Source organism: Oncorhynchus keta, chromosome 22 (genome assembly GCF_023373465.1).
Source record: "Oncorhynchus keta strain PuntledgeMale-10-30-2019 chromosome 22, Oket_V2, whole genome shotgun sequence".
Taxonomy (NCBI): domain Eukaryota; kingdom Metazoa; phylum Chordata; class Actinopteri; order Salmoniformes; family Salmonidae; genus Oncorhynchus; species Oncorhynchus keta.
Genome location: NC_068442.1, coordinates 44,134,690 through 44,152,712, shown reverse-complemented (window position 1 = coordinate 44,152,712; position 18,023 = coordinate 44,134,690). Strand labels below are relative to the sequence as shown.

Below are 18,023 nucleotides of genomic sequence, written 5' to 3'. Positions count from 1 at the left end.
TCTAGAAGTGTTACTCACTGTCCGCTCTAGAAGTGTTACTCACTGTCAGCTCTAGAAGTGTTACTCACTGTCAGCTCTAAAAGTGTTACTCACTGTCAGCTCTAGAAGTGTTACTCACTGTCAGCTCTAGAAGTGTTACTCACTGCCAGCTCAAGAAGTGTTACTCACTGCCAGCTCTAGAAGTGTTACTCACTGTCAGCTCTAGAAGTGTTACTCACTGCCAGCACTAGAAGTGTTACTCACTGCCAGCTCAAGAAGTGTTACTCACTGCCAGCTCAAGAAGTGTTACTCACTGCCAGCTCTAGAAGTGTTACTTACTGTCAGCTCTAGAAGTGTTACTCACTGTCAGCTCTAGAAGTGTTACTCACTGTCAGCTCTAGAAGTGTTACTCACTGTCAGCTCTAGAAGTGTTACTCACTGTCAGCTCTAGAAGTGTTACTCACTGTCAGCTCTAGAAGTGTTACTCACTGTCCAGCTCTAGAAGTGTTACTCACTGTCAGCTCTAGAAGTGTTACTCACTGTCAGCTCTAGAAGTGTTACTCACTGTCAGCTCTAGAAGTGTTACTCACTGTCAGCTCTAGAAGTGTTACTCACTGTCCGCTCTAGAAGTGTTACTCACTGTCAGCTCTAGAAGTGTTACTCACTGTCAGCTCTAAAAGTGTTACTCACTGTCAGCTCTAGAAGTGTTACTCACTGTCAGCTCTAGAAGTGTTACTCACTGCCAGCTCTAGAAGTGTTACTCACTGCCAGCTCAAGAAGTGTTACTCACTGCCAGCTCAAGAAGTGTTACTCACTGCCAGCTCTAGAAGTGTTACTTACTGTCAGCTCTAGAAGTGTTACTCACTGTCAGCTCTAGAAGTGTTACTCACTGTCAGCTCTAGAAGTGTTACTCACTGTCAGCTCTAGAAGTGTTACTCACTGTCAGCTCTAGAAGTGTTACTCACTGTCAGCTCTAGAAGTGTTACTCACTGTCAGCTCTAGAAGTGTTACTCACTGCCAGCTCTAGAAGTGTTACTCACTGCCAGCTCTAGAAGTGTTACTCACTGCCAGCTCTAGAAGTGTTACTCACTGTCAGCTCTAGAAATGTTACTCACTGCCAGCTCTAGAAGTGTTACTCACTGCCAGCTCTAGAAGTGTTACTCACTGTCAGCTCTAGAAGTGTTACTCACTGTCAGCTCTAGAAGTGTTACTCACTGTCAGCTCTAGAAGTGTTACTCACTGTCAGCTCTAGAAGTGTTACTCACTGTCAGCTCTAAAAGTGTTACTCACTGTCAGCTCTAGAAGTGTTACTCACTGTCAGCTCTAGAAGTGTTACTCACTGCCAGCTCAAGAAGTGTTACTCACTGCCAGCTCTAGAAGTGTTACTCACTGCCAGCTCTAGAAGTGTTACTCACTGTCAGCTCTAGAAGTGTTACTCACTGCCAGCACTAGAAGTGTTACTCACTGCCAGCTCAAGAAGTGTTACTCACTGCCAGCTCAAGAAGTGTTACTCACTGCCAGCTCAAGAAGTGTTACTCACTGCCAGCTCTAGAAGTGTTACTTACTGTCAGCTCTAGAAGTGTTACTCACTGTCAGCTCTAGAAGTGTTACTCACTGTCAGCTCTAGAAGTGTTACTCACTGTCAGCTCTAGAAGTGTTACTCACTGTCAGCTCTAGAAGTGTTACTCACTGTCAGCTCTAGAAGTGTTACTCACTGTCAGCTCTAGAAGTGTTACTCACTGCCAGCTCTAGAAGTGTTACTCACTGCCAGCTCTAGAAGTGTTACTCACTGTCAGCTCTAGAAATGTTACTCACTGTCAGCTCTAGAAGTGTTACTCACTGTCAGCTCTAGAAGTGTTACTCACTGTCAGCTCTAGAAGTGTTACTCACTGTCAGCTCTAAAGTGTTACTCACTGTCAGCTCTAGAAGTGTTACTCACTGTCAGCTCTAGAAGTGTTACTCACTGCCAGCTCTAGAAGTGTTACTCACTGCCAGCTCAAGAAGTGTTACTCACTGCCAGCGCAAGAAGTGTTACTCACTGCCAGCTCTAGAAGTGTTACTTACTGTCAGCTCTAGAAGTGTTACTCACTGTCAGCTCTAGAAGTGTTACTCACTGTCAGCTCTAGAAGTGTTACTCACTGTCAGCTCTAGAAGTGTTACTCACTGTCAGCTGTAGAAGTGTTACTCGCTGTCAGCTCTAGAAGTGTTACTCACTGTCAGCTCTAGAAGTGTTACTCACTGCCAGCTCTAGAAGTGTTACTCACTGCCAGCTCTAGAAGTGTTACTCACTGCCAGCTCTAGAAGTGTTACTCACTGTCAGCTCTAGAAGTGTTACTCACTGTCAGCTCTAAAAGTGTTAACATTGTAGAGTCTCCCTACATTGCCAATCCTGCTGACTATCCTCCTTCAGAGAACAAAGTCCAACACATGCGAAGGAGACGACTCATCACTTCTTCTTCAACCCCAACAAACACAGCATACTCGAACGCCTCTTAATCAACTAATACAGCCACACCAACACATCAGCTCTAGCCTAGAAACCATTTGCAACACATCCACTCAAGGCAGAGGGAAGGAAAGAAGCCAAGATTGAAAGAATCGATTCAATAATCAAAGACAACTTGAGCTTTTATAATCCCCCCAGTAAGTGTGCATTGTGTTCCCGTAACAATAAGAGAGAACGATGGGGCGTCTGGATTGGACTATCTGAGCAAACAATGGCAGATGTGTCCATAAATTGTGAACAGTGCAGGGCATCTCTCCTTTCCTCCATAGTACCACTATATTTCTTCCGGGTCATGAATCTCTCCTTCACAAGTCACTGGCTTACTACTATAGTCTATATGATCTCAGAGATTTCCAAATTTAATAAAAAAGTAAGCACTTTTTGAATGTGAATCGAAGGTCAGTTTTACTTGCAAATCATAATTGTTCGTTTTTTGCAGATGTTCTTTATTAATATTGTACATCTCATTTTGATATACACCCAGTCCTTTTCAAATTGAAAATACTCTGAGGGAAAGTGGAGCTAACATTTTCCTGTAAAACACAGTGGACTTGTTTCTAAACCGAATCAGGTCTAATTCATTAGTATCAGTATCAAATTCAGCATGAGATTGAGTTTAACACACTCAGGCCACTATTGTCTTCATAACAGGAAATCAGTGCTGGGACAGTGTCTGCCATCATTTCAAATGTCAAAGTTTACTGTAGTATGAAAGATACAGTTGAAGTCGGAAGTTTACATACACTTAGGTTAGATAAAACTCGTTTTTCAACCACTCCGCAAATTTCTTGTTATTAACAAACTATAGTTTTGGCAAGTCGGTTAGGACATCTACTTTGTGCATGACACAAGTAATGTTTTCAACAATTGTTTACAGATTATTTCACTTATAATTCACTGTATCACAATTCCAGTGGGTCAGAAGTTTAATTACACTAAGTTGACTTTACCTTTAAACAGCTTAAAAAATTCCAGAAAATTATGTCATGGCTTTAAAAGCTTCTGATAGGCTAATTGACATAATTTGAGTCAAATGGAGGTGTACCTGTGGATGTATTTCAAGGCCAACCTTCAAACTCAGTGGCTCTTTGCTTGACACTATGGTAAAATCAAAATAAATCAGCTCATTGGGAGCAATTTCCAAAAGCCTGAAGGTACCACGTTCATCTGTACAAACAATACTAACGCAAGTATAAACACCATGGGACCACGCAGCCGTCATACCGCTCAGGAAGGAGATGCATTCTGTCTCCTAGAGATGAATGTACTTTGGTGCGAAAAGTGCAAATCAATCCCAGAACAACAGCAAAGGACCTTGTAAAGATGCTGGAGAAAACAGGTACAAAAGTATCTATATCCACAGTAAACGAGTCCTGAAAGGCCGCTCAGCAAGGAAGAAGCCACTGCTCCAAAACCGCCATAAAAAAGCCAGACTACAGTTTGCAACTGCACATGGGGACAAAGATCATACTTTTTGGAGAAATGTCCACTGGTCTGATGAAACAAAAATAGAACTTTTGCCAAAATGACCATCGTTATGTTTGGAGGAAAAAGGGGGAGGCTTGCAAGCCAAAGAACACCATCCCAACCGTGAAGCATGGGGGTGGCAGCATCATGTTGTGGGGGTGCTTTGCTGCAGGAGGGACAAGTGCACTTCACAAAATAGATGGCATCATGGAAAATTACGTGGATATATTGTAGCAACATCTCAAGACATCAGTCAGGAATTTAAAGCTTGGTCGCAAATGGGCCTTCCAAATGGACAATGACCCCAAGCATACTTCCAAAGTTGTGGCAAAATGGCTTAAGGACAACAAAGTCAAGGTAGTATTGGAGTGGCAATCACAAAGCCCTGACCTCAATCCTATTGAAAATTTGTTGGCAGAACTGAAAAAGTGTGTGCGAGCAAGGAGGCCTACAAACCTGACTCAGTTACACAAGCTCTGTCAGGAGGAATGGGCCAAAATTCACCCAACTTATTGTGGGAAGCTTGTGGAAGGCTACCGGAAACGTTTGACCCAAGTTAAACAATTTAAAGGAAATCCTAACAAATACTAATTGAGTGTATGTAAACTTCTGAACCCACTGGGAATGTGATGAAAGAAATAAAAGCTGAAATAAATCATTATCTCTACTATTATTCTGACATTTCACATTCTTAAAATAAAGTGGTGATCCTAACTGAAATAAGACAGGGAATTCTTACTAGGTTTAAATGTCAGGAATTGTGAAAAACCGAGTTCACATGTATTTGGCTAAGGTGTATGTAAACTTCAGACTTCAACTGTAGATCAGTGTGTTGATGGATTGGTCATATATGGGGTTAAAGGTCAGAGTAGGAAGAAGTTGCACCTACACACTGATCTAGGGTCAGTTTCATTTCCCTCCTTAATGATTACGGTTAAGAATTGGAAAGGGTAAGCTGATCCTAAATCTTCCACTACAGGCAAATTCTACCTGAAGTATTAGGATTTTGGGTTAAAGGTTAGAGGCCAGGGGTTAGTGGTTAGGGGGTAGAGTGACCTCCGGTGTGCACCTGTGAAGATGTCTTGTCCCAGTCCGAGGGAGCGGCCGTCTTTCCCGTTGAACAGGTTCTGCTGAGCGGGGGTAGGGCAGTTAAGGTGCTGGGAGGGGGCGGAGCCCTGCAAGTGCTGCACCGACAGACACTCACTCAGGACGTCCTGCTCCAGGTGGGGGAACGGCCTCAGCTGTCAATCAAACAGAGAGACAGGGTTACTGTACAATACATGTGGTCACGAAGACAAAGTGAACAAAATGAAAATACAATTGAGCGGGAACAGTGCCATCATTGGATGTTGGAGTAGAAGAGAGATGATTTGCTTTTCCTTTGAGTCATGCATGAATTTCAGTGTTTGTTTGGACATCTTGCATACCAATGTAAAGCCAAGACGTGAAAAGTGAAAACCTGTCTCTCTGCCAATGGTATCTGGGCACGCGAACACACATTAAACTGCAGTCTATCATGTGGGGTGGAATTGGGGCAGAATGCGTGGGAACAGAGGTCCCAAAGTGCAATCATTATTTTGACATGTCAAAATTCTGGAATTCTGAGCTGAATTCCTACATTCCCACTGATTTTAGTCAGTTACCAATCTAAGTCTAAATTCTAATCCCACCCCTGGGTTTATGTAGCTAGCAGTGGTCTCAAGGTAATATACATCAAAATGATAGGTAGTCTGTCAAATAGATCAGTTTTACTCTGTTCTATACATCAGCACAGTGAGTTACACTGTCGTAAAATGTTATAGTGGACTGTAGTACAACCCAAGCCAGAGCATTGCAGGAATCCTAAAAACCACGTCGTTCCCTTTCCTCTGCAGATGTACCTTTACATTTGAGGTGATGTCAGATGTACCATTAGATCTGAGGTAATGTTAGATGTTGCATTAGATCTGAGGTAATGTCAAATGTTGCATTAGATCCGAGGTAATGTTAGATGTTTCATTAGATCTGAGGTAATGTCAGATGTCCCTTTAGAGCTGAGGTAACGTCAGGATGTTAACATCAAGGTTTGTCATACGAATACCTGATTTTATGCTGAAGGACAAGGCCAATCTGCTGTGTCTGGACAGTGATTGGAGTGAAGGGATAGGTGAGATGTTTATCCCTCTAACCAGAATGATTAGTTGATTAGCCCACAGTGCTAACTAATTTAGGTTTGTGGGTTTGATCCCTAATTAGGCTATAGATTTCTACACATAAGCTACACTAAACTACACTGAATGTCAGTCTCTCACATTGTGTTAGGGCATATGCTAAATTTTTATTTTTATTTTACCTTTATTTAACTAGTCAAGTCAGTTGAGAACAAATTCTTATTTTCAATGACGGCCTAGGAACAGTGACTGTAATGTACTGTAACGTCAACCCTCTACCGGGACATTGACGCTGTAGATCTGCCAGAAGGAGCTGACATCAGTAACATAAGGAATATGGTATAAAAAATATCCATTTGTGTAAACTGGCCAACAAGCACAACAGTCTTTAATAAAGCAGTGCATCAGTTAATTACTAGTGACATCTCAACCACAGAGACTTAAAGGAAATAGCAGGCTTAGAGTCCAGCTTCACAACCACAAGCAGCCCTCTTATTAGGACCAGGAGAAAGAGAGGATCAGGACAACCAATCCAACCATCTATCATTCTATTCATCCCTCTGTCCATCCGTTATCTCGTTTACAGGTTGGACACACCCACGAAGCAAGCCAACAGGATGGATATGTGGTTAGAAGTGTGCGATACCTCACACAAAGATGTCCTAACAGATTAGTATGCCAGGGCTGCCATGGAATTCAGGATGGATTGAATAGCCAGTCTGGATTTGATATTTGACTTGGCGCGAGGTATTTATTAGACATTTGTTAGATGAGTGTAGATGGATTGCTGTCTTTACATATCACTGATCAATTCGACAATCATTAGTTAAATTATCATTTGAACACGTCGTGATTGGATACACTTCCTTACAAGCGCCTTGCAACAATTCATCAAGTCTAATTGGGACTCTGCCTTTCAAAACATGACATAATTCATTTTTTTCTGCTCCGAGATGGAGTGAGAATGTTTGTTTGACATTTGTCCACAGCATCTGGACACTATTCTGCTCTAGCTACAGCATATTAACAATGGTATAAACCTCACATGTGTTTCCGTTTTACAGCTAAGCAAAGGAACACATCATTCAGGCCCGGCCGACGACATTCAGGCCCTTTAAACAACAATGAGACTATTCTCTCTCTCTCTCCATTCTCCCCATATTTATCAGCAGAAGAATGTGATGTGGACCATGAACACGATGTGGTCAAACCTGATCTATTGTCCAGGAATTTCAAAGGTTTTCAAAGGCTAAACTAAATGAATCCAACTGTATGGAGCTGTGATGAAGAATAAGCACAAGATGATTACACCGCGAGCCATGTATTTAGAAAGTTGTAGAATTTTCAGTTACATAGCATTATTTAAATATATCCCCATGTAATGTTAATGGGGAGCTAACATGGCTGCCATAGAATATTTCAGTGTCATGTAAATGCATCACAATGCAGAAACCTCAATGTCCCTACTTTCTAAATACATGGCTGGGATTACACCTACTGGGGACATTTATACACAAAAATATAAACTCAACATGCAACAATTTCAAAGATTTTAGTTACAGATCATTTAAGGAAATCCATTAATTAAAATAAATTAGGATTTTACATGACTGGGAATACAGAAATGCATCTGTTGGTCACAAATACCTTAAAAAAAGGTAGGGCCGTGGATTAGAAAACCAGTCAGTATCTGGTGTGACCACCATTTGGTTCACGCAGCGAGACACATCTCCTTCACATAGAGTTGATCAGGCTGTTGATTATGGCCTGTGGAATATTGTCCCATTCCTCTTCAATGGCTGTGCGAAGTTGCTTAATATTGGCAGGAACTGGACCACGCTGTCGTACATGTCAATCCAGAGCATCCCAAACATGCTCAATGAGTGGTGACATGTCTGGTGAGTATACAGGCCATGGAAGCTTCCAGGAATTGTGTACAGATCCTCGCGACATGACGCTGTGCATTATCATGCTGAAACATAAGGTGATGGCGGCGAATGAATGGTACGTCAATGGGCCTCAGGATCTTGTCACGGTACCTCTGTGCATTCAAATTGCCATCGATGTCCACTGGCACGCTGGAGAAGTGTGCTCTTCACGGATGAATCAAGGTATCAAGGAGCACTCTGTCTGCCATCTGCCCGGTACAGTTGACACCGTGATTCATCCGTGAAGAGCACACTTCTCCAGCGTGCCAGTGGACATTGAAGATGAGCAATTGCCCACTGAAGTCTGTTACGACACCGAACTGCAGTCAGGTAAAGACCCTGGTGAGGACGAGGAGAATGCAGATGAGCTTCCCTTAGACGGGTTCTGACAGTTTGTGTAGAAATTCTTCAAACCAACAGTTTCATCGGCTGTCCGGGTGGCTGGTCTCAGATCATCCCGCCGGTGAAGAAGTTGGATGTGGAGGTCTTGGGCTGGTGTGGTTACACGTGGTCTGTGGTTGTGAGTCCGGTTAGACTTACTGTCAAATTCTCTAAAACAACGTTGGGGTCACAATGTGCGCAACTGGTTGAAGGTAAGTCAGGTGCAGGAGAGCAGAGATGAGTGACAACAGGCACACTTTATTCATGCCCAAGGACAACAGCGATAATAAGTACACAAACGGTACAATAAACAAAACAAAAGGGTCAAACACATACCCGGCGCAAACCAGCCTGATGCGAACCATACGTAACAAACAAACAATTCCACACACAGACATGGGGGGGAACAGAGGGTAATATACATTTAGTCAGATGAGGGAATGTGAACCAGGTGTGCGGATAACCAAGACAAAACAAATGGAAAATGAAAGGTGGAGCGGCGATGGCTAGAAGACCGGTGACGTTTACCGCCGAACGCCGCCCAAACAAGGAGAGAGACCGACTTTGGCGGAAGTCGTGACACTACCCCCCTTGACGCACGGCTCCAGAAGCGCGCCGACACCGGCCTCAGGGATGACACTTAGGGCGAGGTGCAGGGCGATCCGGACGAAGATGGTGAAACTCCCACAGCATAGATGGGTCCAAGACGTCCGCCACCGGGACTCAGCATCTCTCCTCCGGACCGTAACCTCCCAGTACACGAGGTACTGAAGGCCCCTCGCCCGACGCCTTGAATCCAGTATGGAGCAAACGGATTACACCGGGGCCCCCTCGATGTCCAAAGGGGGGCGAAGGAACCTCCCGCACCTCAGACTCCTGGAACGGGCCAGCCGCCACCGGCCTGAGGAGAGACACATGGAACGAGGGGTTAATACGGTAATCGGGTGTGAGCTGTAACCGGTAACTAACCTTGTTCAGTCTCCTCAGGACTTTAAATTGCCCCACAAACAACGGCCCCAGCTTCCGGCAGGGCAGGTGGAGGGGCAGGTTTCGGGTCAAGAGCCAGACCCGGTCCCCCGGTGCGAACACTGGAGCCTCACTGCGGTGATGGCCTGCGTTGGCCCCCTGGCACAGCACGGCCCGCTGGAGGTGAACATGGTCCCAGGTCTCCTCCGCACGCCTGAAACAGTCGTCCACCACAGGAGCCTCGGTCTGACTCTGATGCTAAGGCGACGGAGACGGAACGAACAGATGCCCAGCGGGACACTGGAGGGGAGCGGACTCTGCACGTAACGCCCGCTCAATGTCCGCATCCAGCTCCCATACTACCGGTGCCATCAGGCAGGAGGCCGGTAGTATGGGGGTAGGATCCATGGGCCGCTCCTCTGTGTCATACAGCCGGGACAGTGCGTCAGCCTTAACATTCTGGGAACCTGGTCTGAAAGAAAGGGTGAAAACAAAACGGGTAAAAAACATGGCCCACCTTGCCTGATGAGGATTCAGTCTCCTCGTTGCCCGGATGTACTCCTGGTTGCGGGGTCAGTCCAGATGAGAAAAGGGTGTTGGGCCCCCTCAAGCCAATGTCTCCACGCCTAACAGCTCCCAGCTAACAGCTCCCGGTCCCCCACATCATAGTTTCGCTCTGCCGGGCTGAGCTTCTTCGAGAAGACGGATCTTCGGTGGCGTTCCTGAGCGCTGAGAGAGCACGGCTCCTATCCCAGCCTCGGACGCGTCCACCTCCACCCTGAACCCCAAAGAAGGAGCAAGATGTGCCAGCACGGGAGCCGAGGTAAACAGAGCCCGTAAGTGACCAAAAGCCCTGTCCGCCTCAGCTGACCACTGCAAACGCACCGGGCCCCCCTTTAGCAGTGAGGTGATGGGAGCCACTACCTGACCAAAACCCCGGATAAACCTCAGGTAGTAATTGGCAAATCCTAAAAAATGCTACACCTCCTTTACCGTGGTAGGAGTCGGCCAATTACGCACGGCTGAAATGCGGTCACTCTCCATCTCCACACCTGAGGTGGAAATGTGGTATCCTAGAAAGGAGACGGACTGCTGTCAGAACAGGCATTTCTCAGCCTTGACATACAGGCCATGCTCCAACAGTCGGCCAAGCACCTTGCACACCAAGGACACATGCTCGGCGCGTGCAGCGGAGTATATCAGAATGTCATCGATATACACCACTACACCCTGCCTGTGCAGGTCCCTGAAAATCTTGTCCACAAAGGCTTGGAAGACTGACGGAGCATTCATCAACCCGTACGGCATGACGAGATACTCATAATGCCCTGCGGTGGTACTGATAGCTGTCTACCACTCGTCTCCCTCCCGGATACGCAACAAGTTGTATACGCCCCTGAGATCTAGTTCAGTGAAGAAGCGCCCTGTGCATTGACTCAATCGCTGTGGCTATGTGAGGTAGCGGGTATCTTTACTTCACAGTGATCTGGTTAAGGGCTCGATAGTCAATACACGGGCGCAGAACTCCCTCATTCTTCTTCACAAAAAAGAAACTCGAGGAGGCAGGTAAAGTGGAGGACCGAATGTACCCCTGACGCAGGGATTCGGAGACATATGTCTCCATAGCCGCCGTCTCTGCCTGTGACAGGGGATACACGTGACTCCTGGGAAGTGTGGCGTCTACCTGGAGGTTTATCGCACAATCCCCCCGACGATGGGGTGGTAATTGAGTCGCTTTCTTCTTAGAGAAGGTGAGAGCCAAATCGGAATATTCGGGGGGAATGCGCACGGTGGAGACCTGGTCTGGACTTTCCACCGTAGTAGCACCAGCGGAAACCCCTAAACACCTCCCCGAGCACTCTCGCGACCACCCCGTGAGAGCCCTCCGTTGCCATGAAACAGTGGGCTCATGACTCATGACAGGCTAACCAGGGTAGGCCTAGCACCACGGGAAACGCAGGAGAGTCAATGAGGAAGAGAATGATTCTCTCCTTGTCTGGCCCTATTTGTTGACTGTCTAAGGCGTGAACTGGGAAGGGTTTAGCCACTGGAACGATGGGGATCCCTAAACTATGGGCAAATGATCTGTCTAGGAAATTCCCAGCCGCGCCTGAATTGACGAGCGCCTTATGCTGGGAATGCGGGGAAAACTCAGGAAAGTTAACTTGCAAAAACAGGTGGGCAACAGAGGGCCCTGGATGAGAATGGTGCAGGCTCCCCTGGGGTGATGCCAGAGTGCGCAAGACCTGCTGCCTCGACACCCAGAGGACCCAACCCGACACCGACCGGCAGTGTGCTCTCTGAGGCCACAGATGGTGCACGTGAAGGCCACTCCTCTGGTCTCCCTGAGCGCAGCACCTCCCAGCTCCATAGGCACCGGAGCGGTGGTGCTGGGAGATGGAACCGACAGAGCTGCATCTGAACGTCCGCGGGTGGCCAGCAGGTTATCCAGCCTGACGGACAGGTCCACCAGCTGATCAAACGTGAGGGTGGTGTCCCTGCAGCCCAACTCCCGACAGACATCCTAGCGTAGGCTGCAGCGAATGTGGTCGATCAGGGCCCTGTCATTCCATCCCATCCGGTGGCCAGGGTCCGAAAGTCCAAGGCGAACTCCTGGGCGCTTCTCGTCCCCTGCCTCAGGTAGAAAAGACGTTCACCCGCCGCTCTACCCTAGGGCGGGTGAACTCTTCAAAGTGGTCCAGTGCCGCATCTCCTTATACCCACACAGCGTTGGCCCACTCCAGGGCTCTCCCCGAGAGGCACGAGACGAGGGCGGACACTCTCTCACGTCCGGAAGGAGCCGGGTAGACGGTCGCCAGATACAGTTCCAGCTGTAGCAGGAACCCCTGGCAGCGTGCCGCCATCCCATCAAACTCCCCGGGAAGGGCGAGACGAATCCCACTGGGACCGGATACAGGAGAGGCGAGTAGTGGAGACCCCTGTTGTGCTGGGGAGGGCACTGGAGGGACTCCCTGTCTCTCCCAGCGGTCCATTGTCTGAACGACGTGGTCCATGACGGTGCCGAGATGGTGGAGCATCGCCGTGTGCTCCCGGAAGCGCTCCTCGACCCTTACAACAGGGGTACCTGCTCCTGCTCACTCCATAAGGGGTGTGGAATTCTGTCACGATGTGCGCAACTGGTTGAAGGTGAGTTAGGTGCAGGAGAGCAGAGATGGGTGATAACAGGCGCACTTTATTCATGCCCAAGGAAAACAGCGATAATGCCCAAAGTACACAAACGGTACAATAAACAAAACATAAGGGTCAAACACATACCCGGCGCAAACCAGCCTGATGCGAACCACACGTAACAAACAAACAATTCCACACACATGGGGGGAACAGAGGGTAATATACATTTAGTCAGATGAGGGAATGTGAACCAGGTGTGCGGAAAAACAAGACAAAACAAATGCCGAACGCCGACCAAACAAGGAGAGTGCCAGACTTCGGCGGAAGTCGTGACAGTGGAGGCGGCTTCTGGTAGAGAAATGAACTTTATATTATCTGGCAATAGCTCTAGTGGATATTCCTGCAGTCAGCATGCCAATTGCATCTGTGGCATTGTGTTGAGTGACAAAACTGCACATTTTAGAGTGGCCTTTGATAATCCCGAGCACAAGGTGCACCTGTGCAATGATCATGCTGTTTAATCTGCTTCTTGATATGCTACACCTGGATTATGTTGGCAAAGGAGAAATGCTCACCAACAGGGATGTAAACCTTTTTGGGAAATACGTTTTTGTGTGTATGGAACATTTCTGGGATCTTTTATTTAAGCTCATGAAACGTGGGACCACATGTTGTGTTTATGGTTTTGATCAGCATAATAAGAATAATAAATAGCAATACATCATCATGAGTAGCCTAGCTATAGCTAGCTAGCGCAACCAATACATCATCATGAGAAGCCTAGCTATAGCTCGCTAGCTCAATCAATACATCATCATGAGAAGCCTAGCTATAGCTCGCTAGCTCAACCAATACATCATCATGAGTAGCCTAGCTATAGCTAGCTAGCGCAACCAATACATCATCATGAGTAGCCGAGCTATAGCGAGCTAGCGCAACCAATACATCATCATGAGAAGCCTAGCTATAGCTCGCTAGCTCAACCAATAGTGGCCAAGTCTTTGAGTGCATGCATCCTCCAAAGATGGAGAGGGAGAGTTTGTGGCTCGATCATAGGAAGGTGGTCAGGGAGATGGTTGATTAAAATGTCTGGTGACGATCTTGTTGTGGGCTACTCTGGGAACCAGCCTGAGGAGTGTAGCTCACCACACACAGTTCAAAGTAGTAGCCAGTCGTCCTCACTACAGGTCTTCTGCCTCAGCACTGCATTCCTCTGATGTATCTCCCATTCATCTCAAGCTTCAGGTGACTCATCAAATGATGTTCTCAGAAGATCAGGAACCAGCAACCAGGTGAAATGAAAAGCTGGTACTGTGTCCAGATGCATCATTTAAACAAAAACATTAGCCAGTTCGCTAGCTAGCCATGCCAAAAAGAGTTGACCTGCCAGTCAAACTATACATCTGTGGGTTAAAACCAACAGGTATGTAATAACAACTCATTGTTATCAAAAACAAAATAGCTGATTTAAAACAGCCATTAAAAACACTTAATAACTAAATGTACATGTATATTGGAGCTCTCTGCTTAGGCTGCTACTAGGGTGCCATGGCAACTATACATTTGTGATGCATGTGGCCTGACAAGATCCATAAGAGTCCTAACATGCTTTCAGTTCCTGGTCATAATATGTATAGTGTAAGACAGTGGATGCTGTTAAAAGGAGGATGGCCCAATGTAATGGCTGGAATGGTATGCCAATTCATTAATTCCTTTCACGCCATTACAATGAGCACTTCCTCCGATTTAAAGTGACTTGGGTCTCCACTGGTATGATATATGGGTAGCATTTTAGATTTTCGCTCACTCTCTCTGGGTGTCTTTTTATTTCTTTATATTTAGTATTTTAGTTTTAGGAAGTAGATCAGCTTTAATTTTGCAGATAGACGGTGGGTTCTATCAATGTAATTGTTTGTATATATATATATATAAATATATATATATATATATATATATATATATATATATATATATATATATAGAACACTACCCCCATCAGGTAATTGGAGAAAACTAATGAACAACAATACTTAAGCTTCTACTTCCAGCTAATACATAGCATACAGTATACCTTTTACAGACATGGTACACAGACATGGTGATTGTACATTCGTCATCTCTTTATTATTATTATTTTATTTTATTCCACCCTTCAGCAACCTTCAACCCCTCCCATATATCAAAACAAAATTTCAGCTACCTTCAACCCCTCCCGTCTATCAAAACAAGTGATCGAATGATTCTGTCTCTTCACAGCAAAATCTGCAGAGCTGTGATAGTTGTATCCCCCATATATACATAACATTCTATTTTTTTTGCAATAATCTTCTATAGTAATTTAAATGTAAAAACTCAAAAGTTTTGAATTCAGCGTTGTTTTGTGTATCAGTTTTGTATCAGTTCAACCCTGTGCCATAGAATCGGCACATCAAAAATCTCTTCCCGGCTTTTTTGCAACAGGTATGCCACAGCTGTAAATATGTTGGTCTGTAAATGGAAGGCCTACCTTTCTATGCACATGTTGCTCTTTGGCGGAGTGGATCTTGACGTGTTTGCGTAGAGAGCTGGGGTCTGTGTAGCGTTTGGTGCAGCCAGGGATCTGACATGCGTACGGTTTCTATAGAACATGACAAATATATGATAAGTACATGATAAGTATATGATTCAAAGCAACTATTTATTCTATAATATCAGCGCAATGAAACCCACAACCACGAGACAAAGAAACCTAACATTGCTATATTGATTCATATAAAACCACAAGAACATATGTATGCATTAGGCATTTGATTATTTTGCAAAATAATACGGGAAAAAAATCAAGAACAAAAATGCAGACACAACAGGAATGAAATCTGATGAAATAAGACAGCAAACATAGACTCCTACCTTTCAGCTGAGAATACACAGAGTAACTGAAGAAATTGAAGGCAAGAGAAGGAATAAGAAAGAGAGAGAAGAGACAATTCGAAGGAGTTAAGTTTTTCTCCATTTTTGAAGTAGCCTACTACAAGAAACCAAATATAAAGCAGCATTTCAGTGCTCTAAAGATGACATTCTTTATAAGGTTTATAAAGGTCTAGTAAAGTTAGTGCAAACTGCACCAAAAGATGTGAGGGGCACTAAATGTGATCACCAAAGCAACATCACTACAGCAGTGTCATTACATGTCCTCATCTTCACACAATATTAGCAAAGAAAATACTGCATGTAGCCCCTTGATAGAGATTTTCCCCTTGTTTTTTCTCTCTCTGTACAGTGGAATATAAGGCAGCCTTTAAAGTGAAAGGCGATACGCCTCTTTATTAGCTCTCAGTTCGTACCTCGCTTTTTTCGGTAAATACACGTTATTCCAAGCCGCTCTCAGCACCACTAATCTCCGTCCTGTTTGTTATTCCTACGCAACGCTGCCCCAACACAGACCCACAAGTGGAGAAAAGAGCGAGAGAGAAAAAAACAAGAAAACTTCTGTCTAGTATAAATATCATTACAGTTTAACATTATTTTTTCACTAAAGTGCGTTTGGCAGGGTGGCAGGCGGCGAAATTAGACTCTCGGCAGGGCGCTAATGCGCGGCCATCAGCTTCTGGGATGGCTGTGTAATTGGCAGTGTGTATACATACATAAGGTAGTGAGGCTGGGTGGCTCAAGGCTGGCTGAGGCCTGTGGATTCTGATACATTTAGACGTTGGAGGAGTGACAGACAAGGCAAGTGAGTAGTGGCTGACTCAGGCGTTCCTTTCCTTTATACACAGCCATTGCTTTCCCCTCTGTAGCAGAGAGACAAGTCTGAGGCAGAACACTCCCCTCTAAACTAACGGCTGGTTATTTGACTTACCGTGACTCGCGTCAGACTAATGCCGCGTTCAGAACAACTGGGAACTCGGGAAAAAACGAGGTCAAATCATAACGTCAGTGATCTTAAGGTCGGAAAGTCGGAGCTCTAGAAAGAGGCCTAATTTCCCAATTTGGAATTCTGAGTTGGATGACCGTTCAAAACAAATCGTTTTTCCCCCCCGAGCTCCCAGTTGTTCTGAACGCGGCATAATGCAAGGGATATTTAAATGATGCGTAGCATGTCCTGCCACCGGAGGGAAGGAGTGTGGGGTGATTGAGAATGGCGTGTAACTCACTGACTCAGGTTTCAATAATTTGTATTTTTATTTCACCTTTATTTAACCAGATGGACTAGTTGAGAACAAGTTCTCATTTACAACTGCGACCTGGCCAAGATAAAGCAAAGCAGTGCGACACAAACAACAACACAGTTACACATGGAATAAACAAACATACAGTCAATAATACAATAGAAAAAGTATATATACAGTGTGTGCAAATGAGGTAGGATAAGGAAGGTAAGGCAATAAGTAGACCATAGTTGCGAAATAATTGCAATATAGCAACTAAACACTGGAGATATAGATGTGCAGAAGATAAATGTGCAAGTAGAACTGATACTGTCAAGCAATGGAAACGGGCATTTAAGCTTGGTAATAGGCACTAACGCTTTAATGTGTACAATTCTTACAATGATGTGAGTAGCAGCATCAAATATCCTAAACCAAAAAGTTTGATACTACTCTACGGATGCCTCAACATACACTCTAACCAGGGTTGGACATGTGGTGCTCGGCACTTCTATAACAAACCAGATCACCTCTTGCCCTTTGTGCTGTTGTTTATGCCCAATAATGTTTGTACCAAGTTTTGTGCTGTTACCATGTTGTGCTGCTGCTATGTTGTGTTGCTATGATGTTGTTGTGATGTTGTGTTGCTATTATGCTGTGTTTTCATGTGTTGCTGTCATGCTATGTTGTTGTCTTAGGTCTCTCTTTATGTAGTGTTGTGGTGTCTCTTGTCATGATGTGTGTTTTGTCCCATATTTTTAAATTTATTTGATATTTTTAATCCCAGGCCCACGTCCCCGCAGGAGGCCTTTTGCCTTTTGGGAGGCCGTCTTTGTAAATAAGAATTTGTTCTTAACTGACTTGCCAATTTAAATAAAGGTAAAATACATATTTTTTAAAGAGTTCAAACATCAACATCACCCCATTCCACTTCTTTTAGGGTACCTGTAAGTGTTCATGACTGGATAGAACTATGACTCTAACCCTTTCTAATAGACATGATCTATGATCTACAGCAGAGAGGCCGTGGGAGTAGAGGAGAGTAGAACCAGTGGAGACTGTCTCCATGTGTGCTGACCGTGTCTAGGTGAGTGCGCTGGTGCTTGGCCCGGTCACTGGAGTTGCTGAAAGCTTTCTGGCAGCCGGGGTGCTGGCACAGGTAGGGCTTCTCCCCCGTGTGGCTCCGTAGATGGATCTTTAGGTTCTCCAGGCGGGAAAAGGCCTTGTTGCAGCCCTCAAACTGTTAGGAGAGGATAGATGGATAGACACACACACGAGAACATGCACACACACACACACGAACACACACACACACACAAGCAGGAAAACACAGAGAAAGAGACAGAGTGAGAGGGAGAGAGGATAGAGAGGATGAGAGACAGGGGAA

General features: G+C 45.3%; 1 protein-coding gene across 1 annotated transcript in view; it reads right to left on the bottom strand.

Annotated features, from left to right (window-relative positions):
- The window catches only part of LOC118401541 (zinc finger protein GLIS1-like), a 202,686-nt gene that overhangs the window by 34,202 nt on the left and 150,461 nt on the right, over positions 1 to 18,023 (bottom strand). The window contains exons 5-7 of the mRNA XM_052475299.1: positions 17,715 to 17,876; positions 15,016 to 15,126; positions 5,022 to 5,193 (exon numbers count right to left, since the gene is read on the bottom strand). Coding sequence (XP_052331259.1) covers positions 5,022 to 5,193; positions 15,016 to 15,126; positions 17,715 to 17,876 — 445 coding nt within the window. The remainder of the gene's footprint in view (positions 1 to 5,021; positions 5,194 to 15,015; positions 15,127 to 17,714; positions 17,877 to 18,023) is intronic.